At 39.0% G+C, this 16,071-nt stretch overlaps 1 protein-coding gene and 1 long non-coding RNA gene across 4 annotated transcripts in view; one reads left to right on the forward strand and one right to left on the reverse strand.

The window, feature by feature from the left end:
• adamtsl2 (ADAMTS-like 2) overlaps window positions 1-16,071 on the forward strand; it is a 38,283-nt gene that overhangs the window by 2,129 nt on the left and 20,083 nt on the right. Inside the window, exons 2-7 of one of the 2 annotated variants that reach the window (XM_068311291.1) lie at window positions 7,693-7,776; window positions 9,009-9,114; window positions 13,421-13,563; window positions 14,140-14,215; window positions 14,405-14,507; window positions 15,163-15,308. In XM_068311291.1, the coding sequence (XP_068167392.1) occupies window positions 7,754-7,776; window positions 9,009-9,114; window positions 13,421-13,563; window positions 14,140-14,215; window positions 14,405-14,507; window positions 15,163-15,308 (597 nt within the window). In that variant the 5' untranslated portion in view covers window positions 7,693-7,753. The remainder of the gene's footprint in view (window positions 1-7,692; window positions 7,777-9,008; window positions 9,115-13,420; window positions 13,564-14,139; window positions 14,216-14,404; window positions 14,508-15,162; window positions 15,309-16,071) is intronic. The other variant, XM_068311292.1, reaches the window with a different exon arrangement.
• On the reverse strand, window positions 9,965-12,106 carry LOC137593159 (uncharacterized). Of its 2 annotated transcripts, XR_011035089.1 has the most exons (4): window positions 11,956-12,106; window positions 11,174-11,317; window positions 10,192-10,309; window positions 9,965-10,100 (listed from the first exon to the last, which is right to left on the reverse strand). It is a non-coding gene; the product is annotated as an uncharacterized lncRNA (long non-coding RNA). The 2 variants fall into 2 exon arrangements; XR_011035088.1 differs by having other exon boundaries at window positions 10,192-11,317.

Genomic DNA, 16,071 nt, shown 5'->3' on the forward strand with positions numbered 1-16,071 from the left:
AGAAATATTAGGTCATGTTGGACCTTAGTGGCGGAGCACCCAGGGTGCAGCAGCTCTGGACCAACTATCTGTTGGGCCTTGAAATGTTGTTGTACCATCCCTGTGTGTGTATAATGACAAATAAAGAAAGTTTGACTTTTGACTTTTTGTTTTGACTTTGAATACACCAAGGAGAGAAGATTTGAAATCCACATTTTTATTGGTTAAGTGTGCTTTATAAATGAAATTCAAAAGAAAAAAGGCCAAGCACATCAGCAAACCAATTAGGCCAGGTGCATTTCTCAAAAATGCAATACGAATACAGTTAAAGATAAATGAAATTCAGAAATAAAATAAGGCTGAGTCTCAAATAGGCACATAAGCAGACTTTCAATCAAAATGAATACTTAAGCTGACTCAATACAGCAATTCAAAATGAATAGTATAACATGCCTCTAAATAAGACACCATCAATAGCAAAATGCCAACAGGCATCTCCTTTAAAAGTCTAAGGCCCCGTCCACACGATGAAGGTTTTTTTAAAACGCGACTTTTTTGTTGCGTTTACGCCTTCCGTCCACACGACAACGCAGATATCCGAAACGAAAACGCAACTTTTCGAAAACGCTGGCCTAGGGGGATTTTTAAAAAAACGCTGGGTCTGCGTTGTCGTGTGCATGTTGTATCCGCAACTTTTAAAAAACGTTGACGTCTTACCTGCGACGAAAAACCACTGTGACGTCGTATTTATGGGCCCGTGTGTTGTGACAACAAAACATGGAGGATTCCTATTGGATAAAATTTGACTCAATACTGCCACCACGTGGTTTGGCATGCTTATAGCCGTCTTCGAAAATGCACTGCTGTGTTTACGTGTGGACGGAGATTTTTTGAAACACTGTCGTGTGGACGCGAATCGTTTTCGATGCGTTATTAAAAAGTTGCGTTTTAAAAAAAATCCGTCATCATGTGGACGGGGCCTAAGCTAACGTTCAACTCTGTGTCCTTGACATGTTTTGCATTTAAACGATACGTTAGGCTGGAGCTGCTTCGGTGATATGAAAATTCTCTTTTACAAAAGGTACATATAATAATTATTGTAATAATAATAATAATGGATTAGATTTATATAGCACTTTTCTGGACACTCAAAGATGCTTTACATCGGATCCATTATTCATTCACTCCTCATTCATACTTGGTGATGGTAAGCTCTGTGTGCAGCCACAGCTGCCCTGGGGCAGAATGACGGAGGCGTCTACAGCGCAGAATCACTGCGTTTTTGCTGATAGTCTCGTCTTTGTTCTTTTTAGAAATAAACTTTCCGCCCAAAGGTCCAAGTGGGCTTGCCTCGCTCTCCTGTGTCGCGTCCATCTCTGTTGTCAGTCACCCTGCTTTTGACTAGTGGCGCAGGTAGGAAGTGACGTCACTGCAACTTACGGGTCCCTCAATGGGCAAAATTTAAAGTGCTTGCGCATTGACTTGCCCCTCACGATTAATTGCGTTAATTTTAATAGCGCATTAATTTGCAGCGTAATTAATTAATCTAATTTATGCGTTAAACTGGCAGCCCAAATTTTAATAGCGACATATAGAGAGATGTATAGCATGCCAGCACACCTAGTCGATCCATTGTGCAATCCACAATGAGGCTCGGCTGGCTGGTGCAGGTCTCTTCTCCGTGTTTCAGTGGTAAATGCGAAAATTCAGCTATTTTGAGTAAAAAATAACCTAAAATTGGTGATGTTGAATAGAAAATAACTTTATAATACCATCACTTGATGAATATTACCATTTCATTTATTTATTCCATCTTTCTTTCTTTTTTTCTCTCATTATGGCAGGTGAGACCCGTAATTGTCTCTTCAATCATTTATCCGCTTATGTTTGTTTGGGTCATGGGTTTACTGGAGTGGGGTCCACCCATTGACAAGTCGCCAGTTCAGCTTCGGGCAACACATTGACAAACACCCATTCACACACACATTCACACCTGTGGCAAATTTGAGTAGTCAATTCACTCAAGTTGCATGTTTCTGGAGTAGTGAGGAAATCAGCGAACCAGAGAACCCATGCAGACAAGAAGAGAACATCCAATGCTGCACAGAAAGTAGAATTTAAACCAGTGAACTCCTTGCTGTGAGGCAACAGCGCTAGCCACTGTGCCACTATGCTGTCCTGAGTTGACTTTTCACACACTACATATTTTGACAGCAGTCATTGTGAAGTTTAAAAGACACAATTACTTTTTGTGTCTTGTTAAACTTTAAAAAGACACAAAAAGATATTTAAAATTTAAAAAAAAATTTTTTTTAAACAACTTGCTCCCAGGAGTCTGGTGGGAAGACCAACCATTAATGGGCTCACCTGCCTTTAGAAAACCAGCTCAGTAGTCATGTTGTTTTTGTGTTACTGCGAATGAACATGATTTCTGTACTAAGCCTTTTTTCTTTAAGCCTGAGGTTGAGTCATAAAAAGATCAGAGTTCAAATGGGAGGGGTTTACACTGATTTCCGTCTGCTCAAATTCAACTGAACTCTGCTGACCTCTCAACTTCTCAGACAGCTCTGAGAATCTGAAGGCTTCCCCTCCTTCTTTTCCCAACTCTGTATTTATCCATCATCTTTCCAGTTTCTTGATCTATCTGGCAATTCATGTCATCCCAAAACTAAGCAAAAATGAACAGATATGAACTTTGGAAAACTGGCAGAAACACTAATCTAAATAAGTCCTTTCACTTTTTCATTTAACAACTTAAAAAAGATTTTTTTTTAATTCAATGTTTCAACAAGAAAATAAGCAACAAGCTTGCATACACATGCAATGCTAAATCTCTTCACAGAAACTATTCTACTATGAAGTTTGAACCTTGGCGCTATATACACATACTGTATATCCAGTATGCTGATTTTATTACTGTGACAATACATTGCTGCTTCATCTGTTGAGCCAACATTCTGTTATACAATATTCCAATTTAATTCTAACCCTTACTAATTCTTAACTGAATGTTTGAAACAGGTGTGCTTTTTGTGTAATTAATAACTGGATTAAAAAAAGACTAATCCATCACAGGGGGTGATGTCCTTGAAAAGGTGAAAGAGGTCCTCTCTGGCTGGGCACCAGAGTGGATCAGATTTGTCTTAAAGACCTTAAGATTCACCTTGAGTACCATATTGTTGGAATGCATCTCCAGTATGGCCAGCAATAAATCTAACCTGTTCCCAGTGACATTTGGTCTTTGTCGGTGATTCTAGTTTTCAATAGAATTTCTAGATACCACAACAGAGTGAAGGGTGTACAGTTTAGGGAATCCAGACTTGCTTCCCTGTTTTTTGCAGACGATACAATACTGTAAGTTTCACAATGCTGTGATCTTTGTCTGCCTTTGGAATGGTTTTGCTGCTGCGTATGACATGTCTGGAATTAGAATCAGGACCTCAAAGTCTAAGGCCATTTTTCTCAGTTGGAAATGGATGGATGCTCCCTTCAGGTCAAGGATGAGTTACTGAGTTTAGGTATCTCAGGGGCTAGCTCGCGAGGGAGGGAGAATTGATAGATGAATTTGGGCAACATCTGTGGTGATGCAGGTGATCTACTGGTTTGTTGTGGTGAAAAGAGACTGAAGTCACAAGGCAACAGTACAGTACCTACCTACCTACCAAAAATCCACGATGAGGTGAAGTCACGAGTGATGATACGCAAATGTGCGAGGTCGCATTGTATGTCTCTTGGCTGGCCTTGGTGTACCCCCAGAAGAGCTGGAAGACATGGTTGTGACAGGAAAGTTTGGCGTGCTATGCCATGGATGGATGGATGGACGGATGGATGGATGATAGATGGATGGATAAAGAAATAGCTGGACGCAATTGAATGAAATTCACCCATGCTTTGTAAGACCCTGAAGACATGCATCTCACAAATGGTTTCCTTATTTTTTTTTATTTCAATCTCTTTTGAACTTTAGGAATTTTCACATCAGTTCACTCACATTTACCGATGGTACACGTTATGGTCCACATCCACAGAAGTCACAGAATCATCTGTGTCCCTGCACACAAATTTGGTAGTGATCAATTTTAACCCACAAAATGTAGATAAAAATTAAAACAGCATCCATTACAAGCTACCAGAGCCTGAGATTAAGTTTTCTAATTTCCTGTTTTCTCTAATCGACTGCTCAGAAATGAGGTTAAGGTTGCAACTCAGGTGTCAGTTAGAAAAAAAGTGGTAAACACTCATTCACATTTTTCATGCTTCTTGGATAAATGAATGTAACGATAATTCAATCATCAAAGGTGATCATGTGATACTGTGTCTGGCTGATGGCAAGCACTTGCTAATAAAGCTCCAGTATTGGTCTGGCATATTGGTCTAACTACTCCAGTCCAGCCTCCCAGGGGACAGACTACTGTTGTCTGTCTGTCTGTGGAGGTTGCCAGTGCTACAAAAACAAGACAGTGAGGCGAGGGGCCCCACGGGGCTGTCAGGGTGGGGATGGCAAAGGGGTAAGGGAGAGGGAGACAGTCAGGATGAGGGGACTGTGTTTACTTTTGTCCTCTGTGCTTGCTTTGCCTGGCTGCCTGGGAAATGACAGTAAGAGGGAGGAGGAAGGAGGAAGACTCTGTCTGGACTAGCAATAGGCAACAGGCCGATTACTGAGCAAGTGTGTTTGTGTGCATCTATGTGTGTGTTTGTGTGTGTGTGAGAGCGAGAGACAGAAACAGAGAGAGACAGAGAAACAGAGGGAGACACTCAGAATATGAGATGAAAATATGAATTTTGTGTGTTTTTGGCCATGGGTGCATGAAATTCAATATGTGTGAGCTCTTCTATATCTTTCTCTCTGAGGGCTGATTTCTGTTGCATGAAATACTTAAGGCCAAGTCCGAATATTTCAGCCAGTTGAAAATACTCTGGTAACATAAATTGTTGTGTCATAAATTTAGGACAAAGTGAAGACAGTCTGATAAACATGTCGCAAATAGAAGCTATTGTGGCCAAAGAAGAGTTTCTAATCAGAAGAAGAATACCATGTTGAAATGAGGAAGATTAACCTAGTGAAGCCCTTCTCACAACATGAAGATATTTAAGTGAGGACAAGGAACCCAAATAAGAATGTCTCTTCTGAATAAGGAAACTAAGAAACATTAGAATCTCCTTGGTTTGCCAAGGACAGTTTGCCAAGGAGAGTATACTAAGGTGAATTGAGGACGTTATGGTAAAGTTACATAACATAATGCTTTGGAAAACTTAGAACGTGTAAAAATTATAACTGTGGCAAGACAATATAATAGGTTGTTGAAATGGAGAACTGTCTTTAAATCCTACATTTCAACCACTTCCCACAGTAGTGGGCCTTTTGGAGCTGGCCGGAATGTCAGGTAAAGATTGTGACTCAGGTGTCTGTGATAACCAAAGTTATGGTTGTAGCATGGAGAAATGTTGTATTGTACCACTGATGGTCAAAAATTCTTAAAATCTTAAATTCTTGTGAGCAGCAAACTCAGAAGCCCCTGAGTGAACAGGACTGCGAATATGAGAAAGTCTGTGGCTGTGTGTGGTTTCCTTGTGAACTGTATTTGCATACCTGCATGCTCAGTATTCACTGTGTGTGTGTGTGTGTGTGTGTGTGTGTGTGTGTGTGTGTGTGTGTGTGTGTGTGTGTGTGTGTGTGTGTGTGTGTATTCAGTCACTACTGCCTGTGTGTATACACATGGGCGGTTGTGTCTGACTGAGTGTCCATCCCCACTCTCTCTCCCTGTATGTGTGCGTGTGTACGTCTACATGTGTGTGTGTGTGATTTTGTGTGTGCATGTGTGTGTGTTTGGATTTACTCCAGCTGTGTCTGGTTGGATAATGAAGTCCAGGTGTCTGCTGCGCCTGCTTTAAGACACCTGTCACCAATATTTAGTGCCAGAAAAAGCCAGACTGCAAACAGGGCGAGACGAGCGGCTTGCTTATTTTAACAAGGCTGCCTAACTGGACCTGTGGACACGAGATGTACTATGAACTGTTTCCTAGAAGGTCTGTATAAGATTATCTGAGGGCAGCCTACAGAAATCGTTCACCTCGCCACAACTTTTGCTGATGAGGACCGAAACCAAGAGTGTTTCCCTGACTTCAAAAAGTTTAATTTGTGTTTCCTCTTGTGTAGGGAATTTCATTATCATATATTTATTTTGTCTCTTGTTGAGGAATTCACAAATTTTTGATTGTTACAGCACACATCTGTTTATCAATGGTGCCTTGTGTAAGGGCAGTGTGTGTGTGCAATATAGTGTGTTTATGGATAAACGATCGCATATATTTGAATCTTTTCCACTTGTAGTTTTGAAAGGTCCTTAAAGTTCAGAGATGAACTCTGCAACCTAACTTACTTCTCCAATAATGATTTTTACACATAATAGGTTCAAAATAATTTTTTTTTTGCCAAAATGTGACAAAATACAGAACAGGTTGTTTGTCTGTCTCCTGTTCTCTTTTGGAGGGTTTCCCTGACAAAATCCTTGTGCAACTTACCTTGTGACCAGACTGGTTTACAGATGTTGACCTAAACAATATTATCATTCAAACATATCAAACATTCTTTTATGAAACTAAATAATATACTGTGTGTACTTTTACATTGCATATAGTATGAGAAATTTTGCATGGTAATCTACAAGTGACAATGAAATATCTAGTCTTGGGGAAAAGAACCATGCCTGAATTAATTCCCATTTCTGCTTAAATAGTATTTCAATCAAACAAGACAAGTGTTTTTAGTAAATTAAATTGTTTATTACATCAACATATATGTAATTATTAGTCTGTGGTGTCACAGAGTCTTTAGAATCTCAACTTCTCAGGAATATCTGTCATACCATCTGTCCTGAGCAGCATAAGATATGTATTCCTCTTTGACTCCAGATATTCGTGATGGTGGCTGATGATTCTGATAAACCTGATGAATGTCCAATTTTTTTTTTATGTCAGCCTGGATGATGATGGAAAAGTAGTCCATGCACAACATAGTAGCCTTAAAGTAAATAAACAATGGAGAGAGTCATAATTTTAAAAAAAATAGCATAGATAATGGTTGACAATATAAGAGTGTTGCTCTGCTATTGGAGAGATTGGTTGATGAGAACCACTGATATCTTGATTGACAACCACGGACAAAGACAGCAGGAAAGAAAGATTGAGCATGCCGTATAGTTGTGCAAAAATATAGATGACTGAATGTCTGCTGGAGCTTAATTTAATCTCGACTGATTAATTTCCTTCCTCTTTGACTCAGTTCCCTCCCCAAACCTTCACCTCTTATCCCTCCCTGCTTTCATCAAGCACCATTCATCCTTTCATTTCTCATCCCTTAAGTCCTTTTGGTCCCATCATGACAAATCCACAAAGCTGTAAGACAGAAACTTATACAGTATTCCGTTAAATCAAAAGCTTCATTGAATCATTAAAGTCATATACGCAACTATGCAACAGGAAAAGGAGGGTACTTGAAGTTCCCTCATTCTCCTGTGTCTGTGCCCGTTCATATAAGCCTTTACATACAGACGTCTAAATTTTGTTGTAGTCTGAGGAGCCAAACAAAGGACTACCTGTGCAAACCTGTGGAAAACTTACCATCGTTATTCCAGCACATTTAGGCCTGTTTAACTTTTGCATGGGCCCCTCTGCTGTCCAACTCCTGTCTCCAACACTTGTGCTTCTCAACAGCCTCTCTGTGTCACTCTCCACATGCCAGTGCCAGCCTGCCATTGACTGCCAACAAATTCAAATGCCCACAGCTGGCACTCTGATGTAAGCGTTTAAATGCATTGTCTGAGAAAATTCCCTTCACTTGACGTGTCATTGTTCCTTGGAAATCTGACGTTGCAAACTTGGTTTCATTCACAACAAGGTGCAAATGATTCTTTAATCCATGACATATTTCAGCTACCAGTTTTGAATGCAGCCACAAGAAACACCTTCAATTCCATCAAAGCAATAATTTATGTCAGGCAGGAGCCTTGTACACACAGTTTATGAAACTGTATTTGGGAAACTGCTGGTCAGAGCAAGAATGTCTTCATTGAGGGTTAGAATAAATAGCCTAAAACATAAGCAGCAATAAATGAAAACATTGTGTTTGTCAACTAATTTTGAATTGCAATGGGATTTATTTATTTTTTACATCAATTGCCATTTCTCATCTTTAGATTGCCTTCCCTAGCATGCATGTAAATTTGTATTTTAAAAATGTGTGCAGTGGTAAAACATACAGCAGCTTACGGAGTTCAGGTAGCCCCTGTTAACAACCGCAGATGCTTTTTGAGGCCAGAAATTTCTCAGGAGAATCAGAGAGGAAATAACATGACCACAATGTGTTCTCGCAGTGTAAAAAAAAAAATCCAACTTCATACCCTTTTGTGGGTTTGGAAGCTGAGAAGTTTCAATTTAGACAGGGAAAAGACATGAATGAACACCCACATGTCTCAGCAACATATTCAAAACCACAATCATATAAGTGTCTGGATGTGTGTTGTCTTTTTCAGACTTTGAAAACTCATTAGTGGTTATGATTTTCCTCTTCATATACTCCAGACTCATCATGGTGTACTTCCATCCAAAAACAAACAGATTTTTGGCCCAAATTCCCTCCATTAATCATAATGTTGACTGTTCAGTGTTTGGTGAAAACTGTCAAGTGTAATATTAGTTGAGCGCTGAACATTTGAGTGGTTCCTGGCAGGTGAGGCTTTTTCATCATGGAGAGGACATAAGGCAGACGCAGAAAGGAACATTAGTACTGCATATACACATTACCCTTACATTTGCCTCTGATGGTGGCTTACTGTTAGGCACTGACAAACATGCAATCATTTTAAAACTTAATTTAGGGTGGTATAAGTTTATTATTTTTTCTGCTATCAAAATCGCAATAGTAATATACAAAGCAGTACTTGATGAAGCTGGTCAGAGTCACATTTCAGATATTTTGGTGCACATATTAAGTGTCTCTGTCATTATTTTTAACTTTTTTTTCTCTCCAGGATGAGGGTGTGGTCATGGGAAAATTGCAGGGAGATGGTTGTGGTCCTGTTCTGTTTCCTGTCTCTGGCAGTGTCCATGGGTAACCTGTCCACCAGGGGGTTGCAGGTACACAACACACAGGAAAACACTCTGATAATGCTTTGGAGATCACATTTTAATTCAGCATTTACTGGCCAAAAAGCTTCTATTATTCTTTAGTTACCTGTTCAGCACAAATTTTGAAATAGCAGCTGTACACAGGTAGCCCTTTACGAGAGTGAATTAAGACGAAAATTCCCTATACATGTAGTTCAAAAGAGATTGAAATAATAAAAAAAACAACTTTGGCATGTAGATTTAATGATTAGACCTTTGAAACTATTGAAATACATATTTTCATTAATTACAGAATTAATATTATGAAATTGCTGCACATTTTATGGGCAGCATGATGGCGCGTGGTAAGTACTGTTGCCTCACAGCAAGAAAGTTCTGGTTCTCCTGCTTCATCTGACCTCCAAAAACATGCTATTTAGGTGAGCTGACTCTAAATTGACCGTAGGTGTGAGTGGTTCTTTTTCTTTGATTGTGGTTGTCTCAGCTTCAAGAAAGTAGGTGGATGAGTGTCACATTGTCCTGGTTTAAGAGTTTTCCAAAACCAACTGGTACAAAGAAAAGAACTGCTTCACTTAAGGATTCTTACAATTAAAAATACAAATAACTATGGGAGTATAGACAATGTGACAACTAACATGTTTACTACACTGGACCTATATTAATGCAAGAAGTTGGCCACTATTGTCACCAATAGTGGCCAACCTCAATTTGAAAGATGTAGAATGCATAGCCAAAACCTCCTACAGTGGAATTGCCCCAAGCCACTGGATCAAGCATGTGAATGACAGCTGGGTAAAAATGAAAATTTAGGAAAGGGAAGCATTCTCAATGTAGTGGACTGCAGCATTCAGTTCAAAAAGGAGATTTATTTGACAAAAGAATGTGGCGAGTTGGTGGACCAGATGACCAGGCTGAGCAAGTGAATCGGCAGGAGATAAGTAGTCAAGGCAGGCAGGCGGGCTGGACGGGTAACAGTCAACAGGCACGGACCGGAACTGGAACATGGAGAGAAAAGAGTTATCAAAAAGTCAAGGTTTGAGTTTACGAGAGCCACGGTGCAGATATTGACAAGCAGTACAAACGAACTGGAGATGAATGGTGGGAAGCTGGTCCTCATGAAGGTCTGGAGATTGGTGATTGGAGACAGGTCTGCTGCTCTGCTGCCAGCAACAGCCACACCCAGGTAGGTGGGAGCCAGGAGTGACTCAAAAGAGGAGGGAGAGAGAGAGAAGTAACTGCAAATCCTGACACTCAGGAGGATGACACTCAGGGACAACTGCTTTGGATTTCGGTACTGAGTGGTGCAGTCTGACAGGAACTGAACTGGACCCTCAGTGTTGAATAGAGGTTTATTGGAAACCCACCCACAGAGACCAATACCTACAATTCGACCCAAAACAGATCACAGAGAGGAAAGGCAAATGGAAAGATGTCATCGCCTCTTACGTGACGGGAGTATCATAGAACCTGAAATGGATCTTTTGTCAACACATCATCCATGTAAACTTTAAGCCCACCAACTGTCTTGGAAAGAGGTTGGTTTAACCCAAGATCATATTCCCAGACATAAGCTGAGTGGTGTAGTACACGCAGTTCAATGCAATGAGTTCTACCAGACTTCTACATTGGGTAGAAAAACACAACTAGTTCACAAGTGGATGGTGCAACACCTCAGGGCAGGACTCAGAAGTCCATTAGCCTAAAGGACAAAGGCCATTTGTTTGAAGATAACAATGTACGCATCTTGGCCAAGGAAGACAGATGGTTGGAGAAAGGGTTTAAAGATATGTTAAATATCTGGACTGCCACACCAGCCATTCAGAACTAAAGAAGTCTGTTGGATGGGAAGCAAAATATCTAGAAGAAGAATCTATTTGAATCTACATTAATCAGCTATGTATTGGTAACAGTTTGGTAACAAACAAAAAAACAATGCAGTTGAAACAGTCTACCATAACTCTGAATTACTGAAAGTCTCATAAAATTATACAGATGAAATCACATCTGTTGACATTTCATTGTTCAGTTGCTTTTGTACAGCAAGAGGTTTAATGTAACTTTTCCTCACCTTAATTGTCTTCATAATTCAGTATCAGATCAGTGAAACAAGCAGCGTCAGCTGTAGGCCGGTCCCAAACCCACATAAGTACAGATGATCGCAGCAGGAAGGGCATCGTGTGTAAAAAGCTTTGTAAAAATGCTGTGGTGACCCCTAAGAGGACAAGCAACACAAAAGTTAGTTAAGCTTCAAGGTACTTGTGCTTACCGTCAGTAAAGATACTTTCAGATACTATTTATGTTTGAAATTCAGTTTAGCAATGCTAATCTAAGAAGATCTAGTTAAAAAATCTAGTTAAAAAGATGCAAATCAAAGTTATTTCACTCTGTGAGATAGGACTTTATTAAGAAAATTCTCAAGCTATTCAACAGTTAGGTTAATTGCAGTAACTAAAAGCAGCTCTACATTTACCAGCTTTGCCAGAAAAGACAGACTTCATCTCAGGTAGGATATCTGCACTTCACCTTTACCTCAATGTCAAAGAACAGCTACTGTTTTAAATACATCCTACTTATGTTCATACAAAGAGGACTTACAGAACACAACAAAAGGGAAAGTCCATCTACTGGTAAAAACTGTGAAACAGACATTAATTTAAATGATTGTAACTGACCAAAACCAAGTCAATTTCAGGACCAAAAATTACCATTTTTTAAATAAGACTTCATTTGAAAAATCACTGAATAAAAAAATTATTTAATTATAAGGCAAACTGATTTAATATTAAATTTGAAAGGAACACACGCTATGTGAAAACTGATTTGAAGAAATGAAGTTGCTGACAGACTGACCTGTCTCTTTTCCTTCACTCTCTCTTGGTACCCATCCATCTTTCCCTGTCTCTCTCTCTCTCACTTACGCTGTCTGTCTGGTATTTCCAGTGTCTCTCACCCTCCCTTACAGCTGCTTTATCTCACACCTTTACAAGGAGCTCAGTGCACATTCCAGCAGTCACACAGATAAATCTGTCTGAATGAAGTGATGCAGCCATCGGCCTGAATTAATGCTGCTCCTGCACATCAGGAATGTGTGAAATGCTGACTCTCTTCACACGTTGGAGCACAAAACACTCTGACCCTTTTTGTCATTGTTTTTATGCCCCTGCCAATGAGGGCATTTAACTTGCCTCTCTGTACACAAAGCAGAATAGACTATCCACAGCACCTCAAAACAGATGGTCAGAATTCAATTACATTTTCCATATGCTTTAAAGGTCACTTAAAAATTGGAATTCAGTAATTGTTTTTTTTTGTAAATTTCTTTTTTTTCTTTTCATTTTTTTTTTAAATTTTAATTTTAGCATACTCACATTTGAGAGTTTTTACCTGTGGTGTGGATATTGGTGTGCTTGGGCACAAATTCTGTACAGGTATTTGATTTTGACACATTCTCCCATGATGATTCAATCAACAATTACTCAGTGGAATCAATGTATTAAATATCTTTTAAATAATGCAATATGTTGCTGTTATTTATACAAAAATATATGAAAACCACAACATGTTTTAAAACTGTTTTTATTCCTATGATGCCTAGCTTTTTGACAACTGCTCCTCCTTTTTTTCTTTCCTTTACTGTAATACAAATTAATACCACTCTTCTGAAACTACTTTAGCTTTGGATATGACTGTAACCATCATAGGAGATGTCTAAAAATACAATCAAATGGACCCAACACTAATTAGTTAATTTGCTACACGATTTAAGAGCTACGCTTCTTCTCTCCTTCAACTAGTGTAGAAGGATAAGTTATGGCTGATGGAAAACACAGCCAGAGTTCAAGGTTGTGTTGTTGCCATGTCATCCACCACATTCTGATGGTTTTATTTACACTCTGTTGTATGGGCCAAATGGACTTCAAAAGCACTGGGCCATCATTCACACTGAGTATTTAGTTTCATTCTGACATTCTCACAAATCAAAATGCACAGATACAGACATGGTGTGAACAAATGTAAAAAAACAACAACTGAATATTGTTTGATTCATTATGTTAGCTGAAAATATGCTCATTTGTATTTTCGATAGAAACCACTGCATCTCTACAGGTCCTAAAAATGTTGATATGTTATGCTATATACAACATATACACAGTACACACACATGCATGCAACCATGCACACACACACACACACACACACACACACACACACACACACACACACACACACACACACACACACAAAGAAGCCATAAATATTGTCTATAAGAAACAGATATGTGTTGTTTTTTTTTGTTTGTCTCTTTGTGTGTAAGGAGGAAAGTGTTGCATCCAACAGTCTGGAGGAAGAGCTGGAGGTGATCACACATTGGTGGGGCGAGTGGGCCAAGTGGACAGCATGCACTCGTACCTGTGGCGGGGGGGTGATGTCACAGGAGAGACACTGCCTCAAACAGAGGTATGCTACTGCTCCACACCTGGGCTGCACTTCTCAAGTTTTGAGATTTTATCAATAGAATAAAAATAACCAATTTTTACTTAACATATGAGACTTCATTACCAACTTTGGAACATTTTGCTGTTGATTTTAGCAATGACATTCACCTGTTACTATGTTCATCATTCAGCTGTTTTCATGCACATTTTCTCACTCAGACACACAAAAAGCTGAATGGAAATGTTGAAATTAGAAACGCTAATATTAATATTTTTATTACTATTATTATTGTATTATTATTGATATTAATAATATAATAATAATATAATGATAATATCAACTCCCCACCTATGTATTTGAATGAGCTTACTTGAAAACCTCATGCTGTCACGCTTTTTAATTCCACCCGAAGTCAATAATAACAATAATTATTGTTATTATTATTATTATTATTATTATTATTATTGCCAGTTTAGTATGTTTACAGATAAATGAAACCTAGATTTAAATTTTGCATATCCAAGTTGCATTATTAGAACATTATTATATTATTATAATATGTTGTTACTACTCCAAATGTTTTGTTGTTGTTCAAAGAAAAAAAGTTGCTGCTGGGAAGAACAACATGACTTGTACAGGAACTGCTAAGAAATATCACCTCTGCAATGCTAAAGTGAGTCACAGTTAATGTATTATCACTTTGTTAGTAGAGTCCGGCATCCATGAGTGACATATTATAGCATATTCCCAAGTGTCCCTGAGTAAATGTTTGAAAATAATTTAGTTGTGTACAATTATATAATAGTATAATATATAATATATAATATAAAGTGTTGACAAGGCCTCTAATGTCTCGCTGAAGGAATGTCCTGCTGCTGGGAGGAGCTTCAGAGAGGAGCAGTGTTGGTCTTTCAACTCTCAGCTTTACAATGGGAGGAACTATCATTGGAAATCTTTGTATCCTGGTAATAACATCCATATCATGCACTGCCATCCTCTAATTACTCCATGAAATGGGTCACAAGTGACCTGAGGTCATTGCAGTCTGTGCTGCAGCAACACAGCCTGCCTGCATCCAAACTAATAGCATCTTTCATATATACTTTGCAAGACATCAATCCACTGATACATGGATTTATGTCAGATTGATGTCATTTAGAAGACGTCCCTGTCTGTTCAAGCGGACATTTTTTCACAGTTGTAGTTACTATACTGACAAAAAAACTGTTGAAGTTGGTGATCACAACACTTATCCCACAGAGAATTTTTAAATGCATTTGCATCCCAGTATTTTTCAGCTCATAGTTTTTGTCTGACAGGAGATGCACTGTTCCCATTGACAGCAAACAGCTGTTATCATCAAACAATCTCTGATAAACCCATTGGATTCTGTTTAAAAGCAGTTTAAAATCCAGACATATTCCTTTTCAGTTGGTGGACAGCAAAACCAAAGCTAAAGGCAGTACAAGCATCTGATATTCAATTTGCAGCAATAATGGAATGAATAGGAAGTGGTACCAAAGATGTCAGTTGTCCTGGAACATGTGATTAAAGGTAGGACACTGCTTGCTTTGCACTGATAATGATTATCAGACAGTTACCTGTGTTCCTCCTCCACAGATGACTATGTTCACATCTCCAGTAACCCCTGTGACCTCCACTGCACAACCACCGATGGCCAGAGGCAGCTGATGGTCACGGCACGAGACGGCACGTCCTGCAAGTACAGCAGTTACCGTGGTGTCTGTGTGGATGGTAAGTGTGAGGTGAGTCCAGCATCTTCTTTACTTTGTCCTTGATTTACACCCCCTCAAAAGAGCTCACTCCAGTTTTACTTATCAGCACAAGAGAAGCTGTCATGCCTAGCAACACCTGCAGAACCACAGGGAGGAAGCCACTGCTTCATTATCTCAACTTTCTGACAAACAATGAATGTTTGAGGTACAAATCCATGAAAGTAACTTTATATCTTAACAGTTACAGATGATGCAGTGGTTTAAGTGTACCTAATGTGCAGAGTCCATGTGCAGTGGATGAGGGTTCAACTCTGGTTTGCGGCTCTTGCTGCATATGTTACACTCCGAAAAAGGGGGCATTAAAATCACCACACAAGCAATGCCATGTTTCTTAATCCAGTGGTGTATATTTTTTTAGTTTTTCATCCTTCTGTCCACACAATGCTCGCCAACTTTTTTGTCTGTCTCACTCTCTTTCTTTTCTCTATTTTTTTTTCTACAAAACCCAGTGAATCTTTCCCATTTTGTCGCAGACCGAACCGATCCATCTTCATATCCATAGATCCGGACATTCTTAGTCTACACAAATTACACGTAACAGATTTTCATTAAGCAATAAACAAAACTCCTGAAGTGAATAAATAATTGTTATAGCATTTTTTTGTTTCCTCTAACAAATAAAAACAATGAAATAAACAACAATTGTCCTAACCATGTTTTCTTACAACTGCGATAAACCCAAAATCAATTAAATTAATACATTACATTTGTCATTTTCTCATATACAAACTAT

This window comes from Antennarius striatus, chromosome 3, assembly GCF_040054535.1.
Source record: "Antennarius striatus isolate MH-2024 chromosome 3, ASM4005453v1, whole genome shotgun sequence".
Classification (NCBI taxonomy): Eukaryota; Metazoa; Chordata; class Actinopteri; order Lophiiformes; family Antennariidae; genus Antennarius; species Antennarius striatus.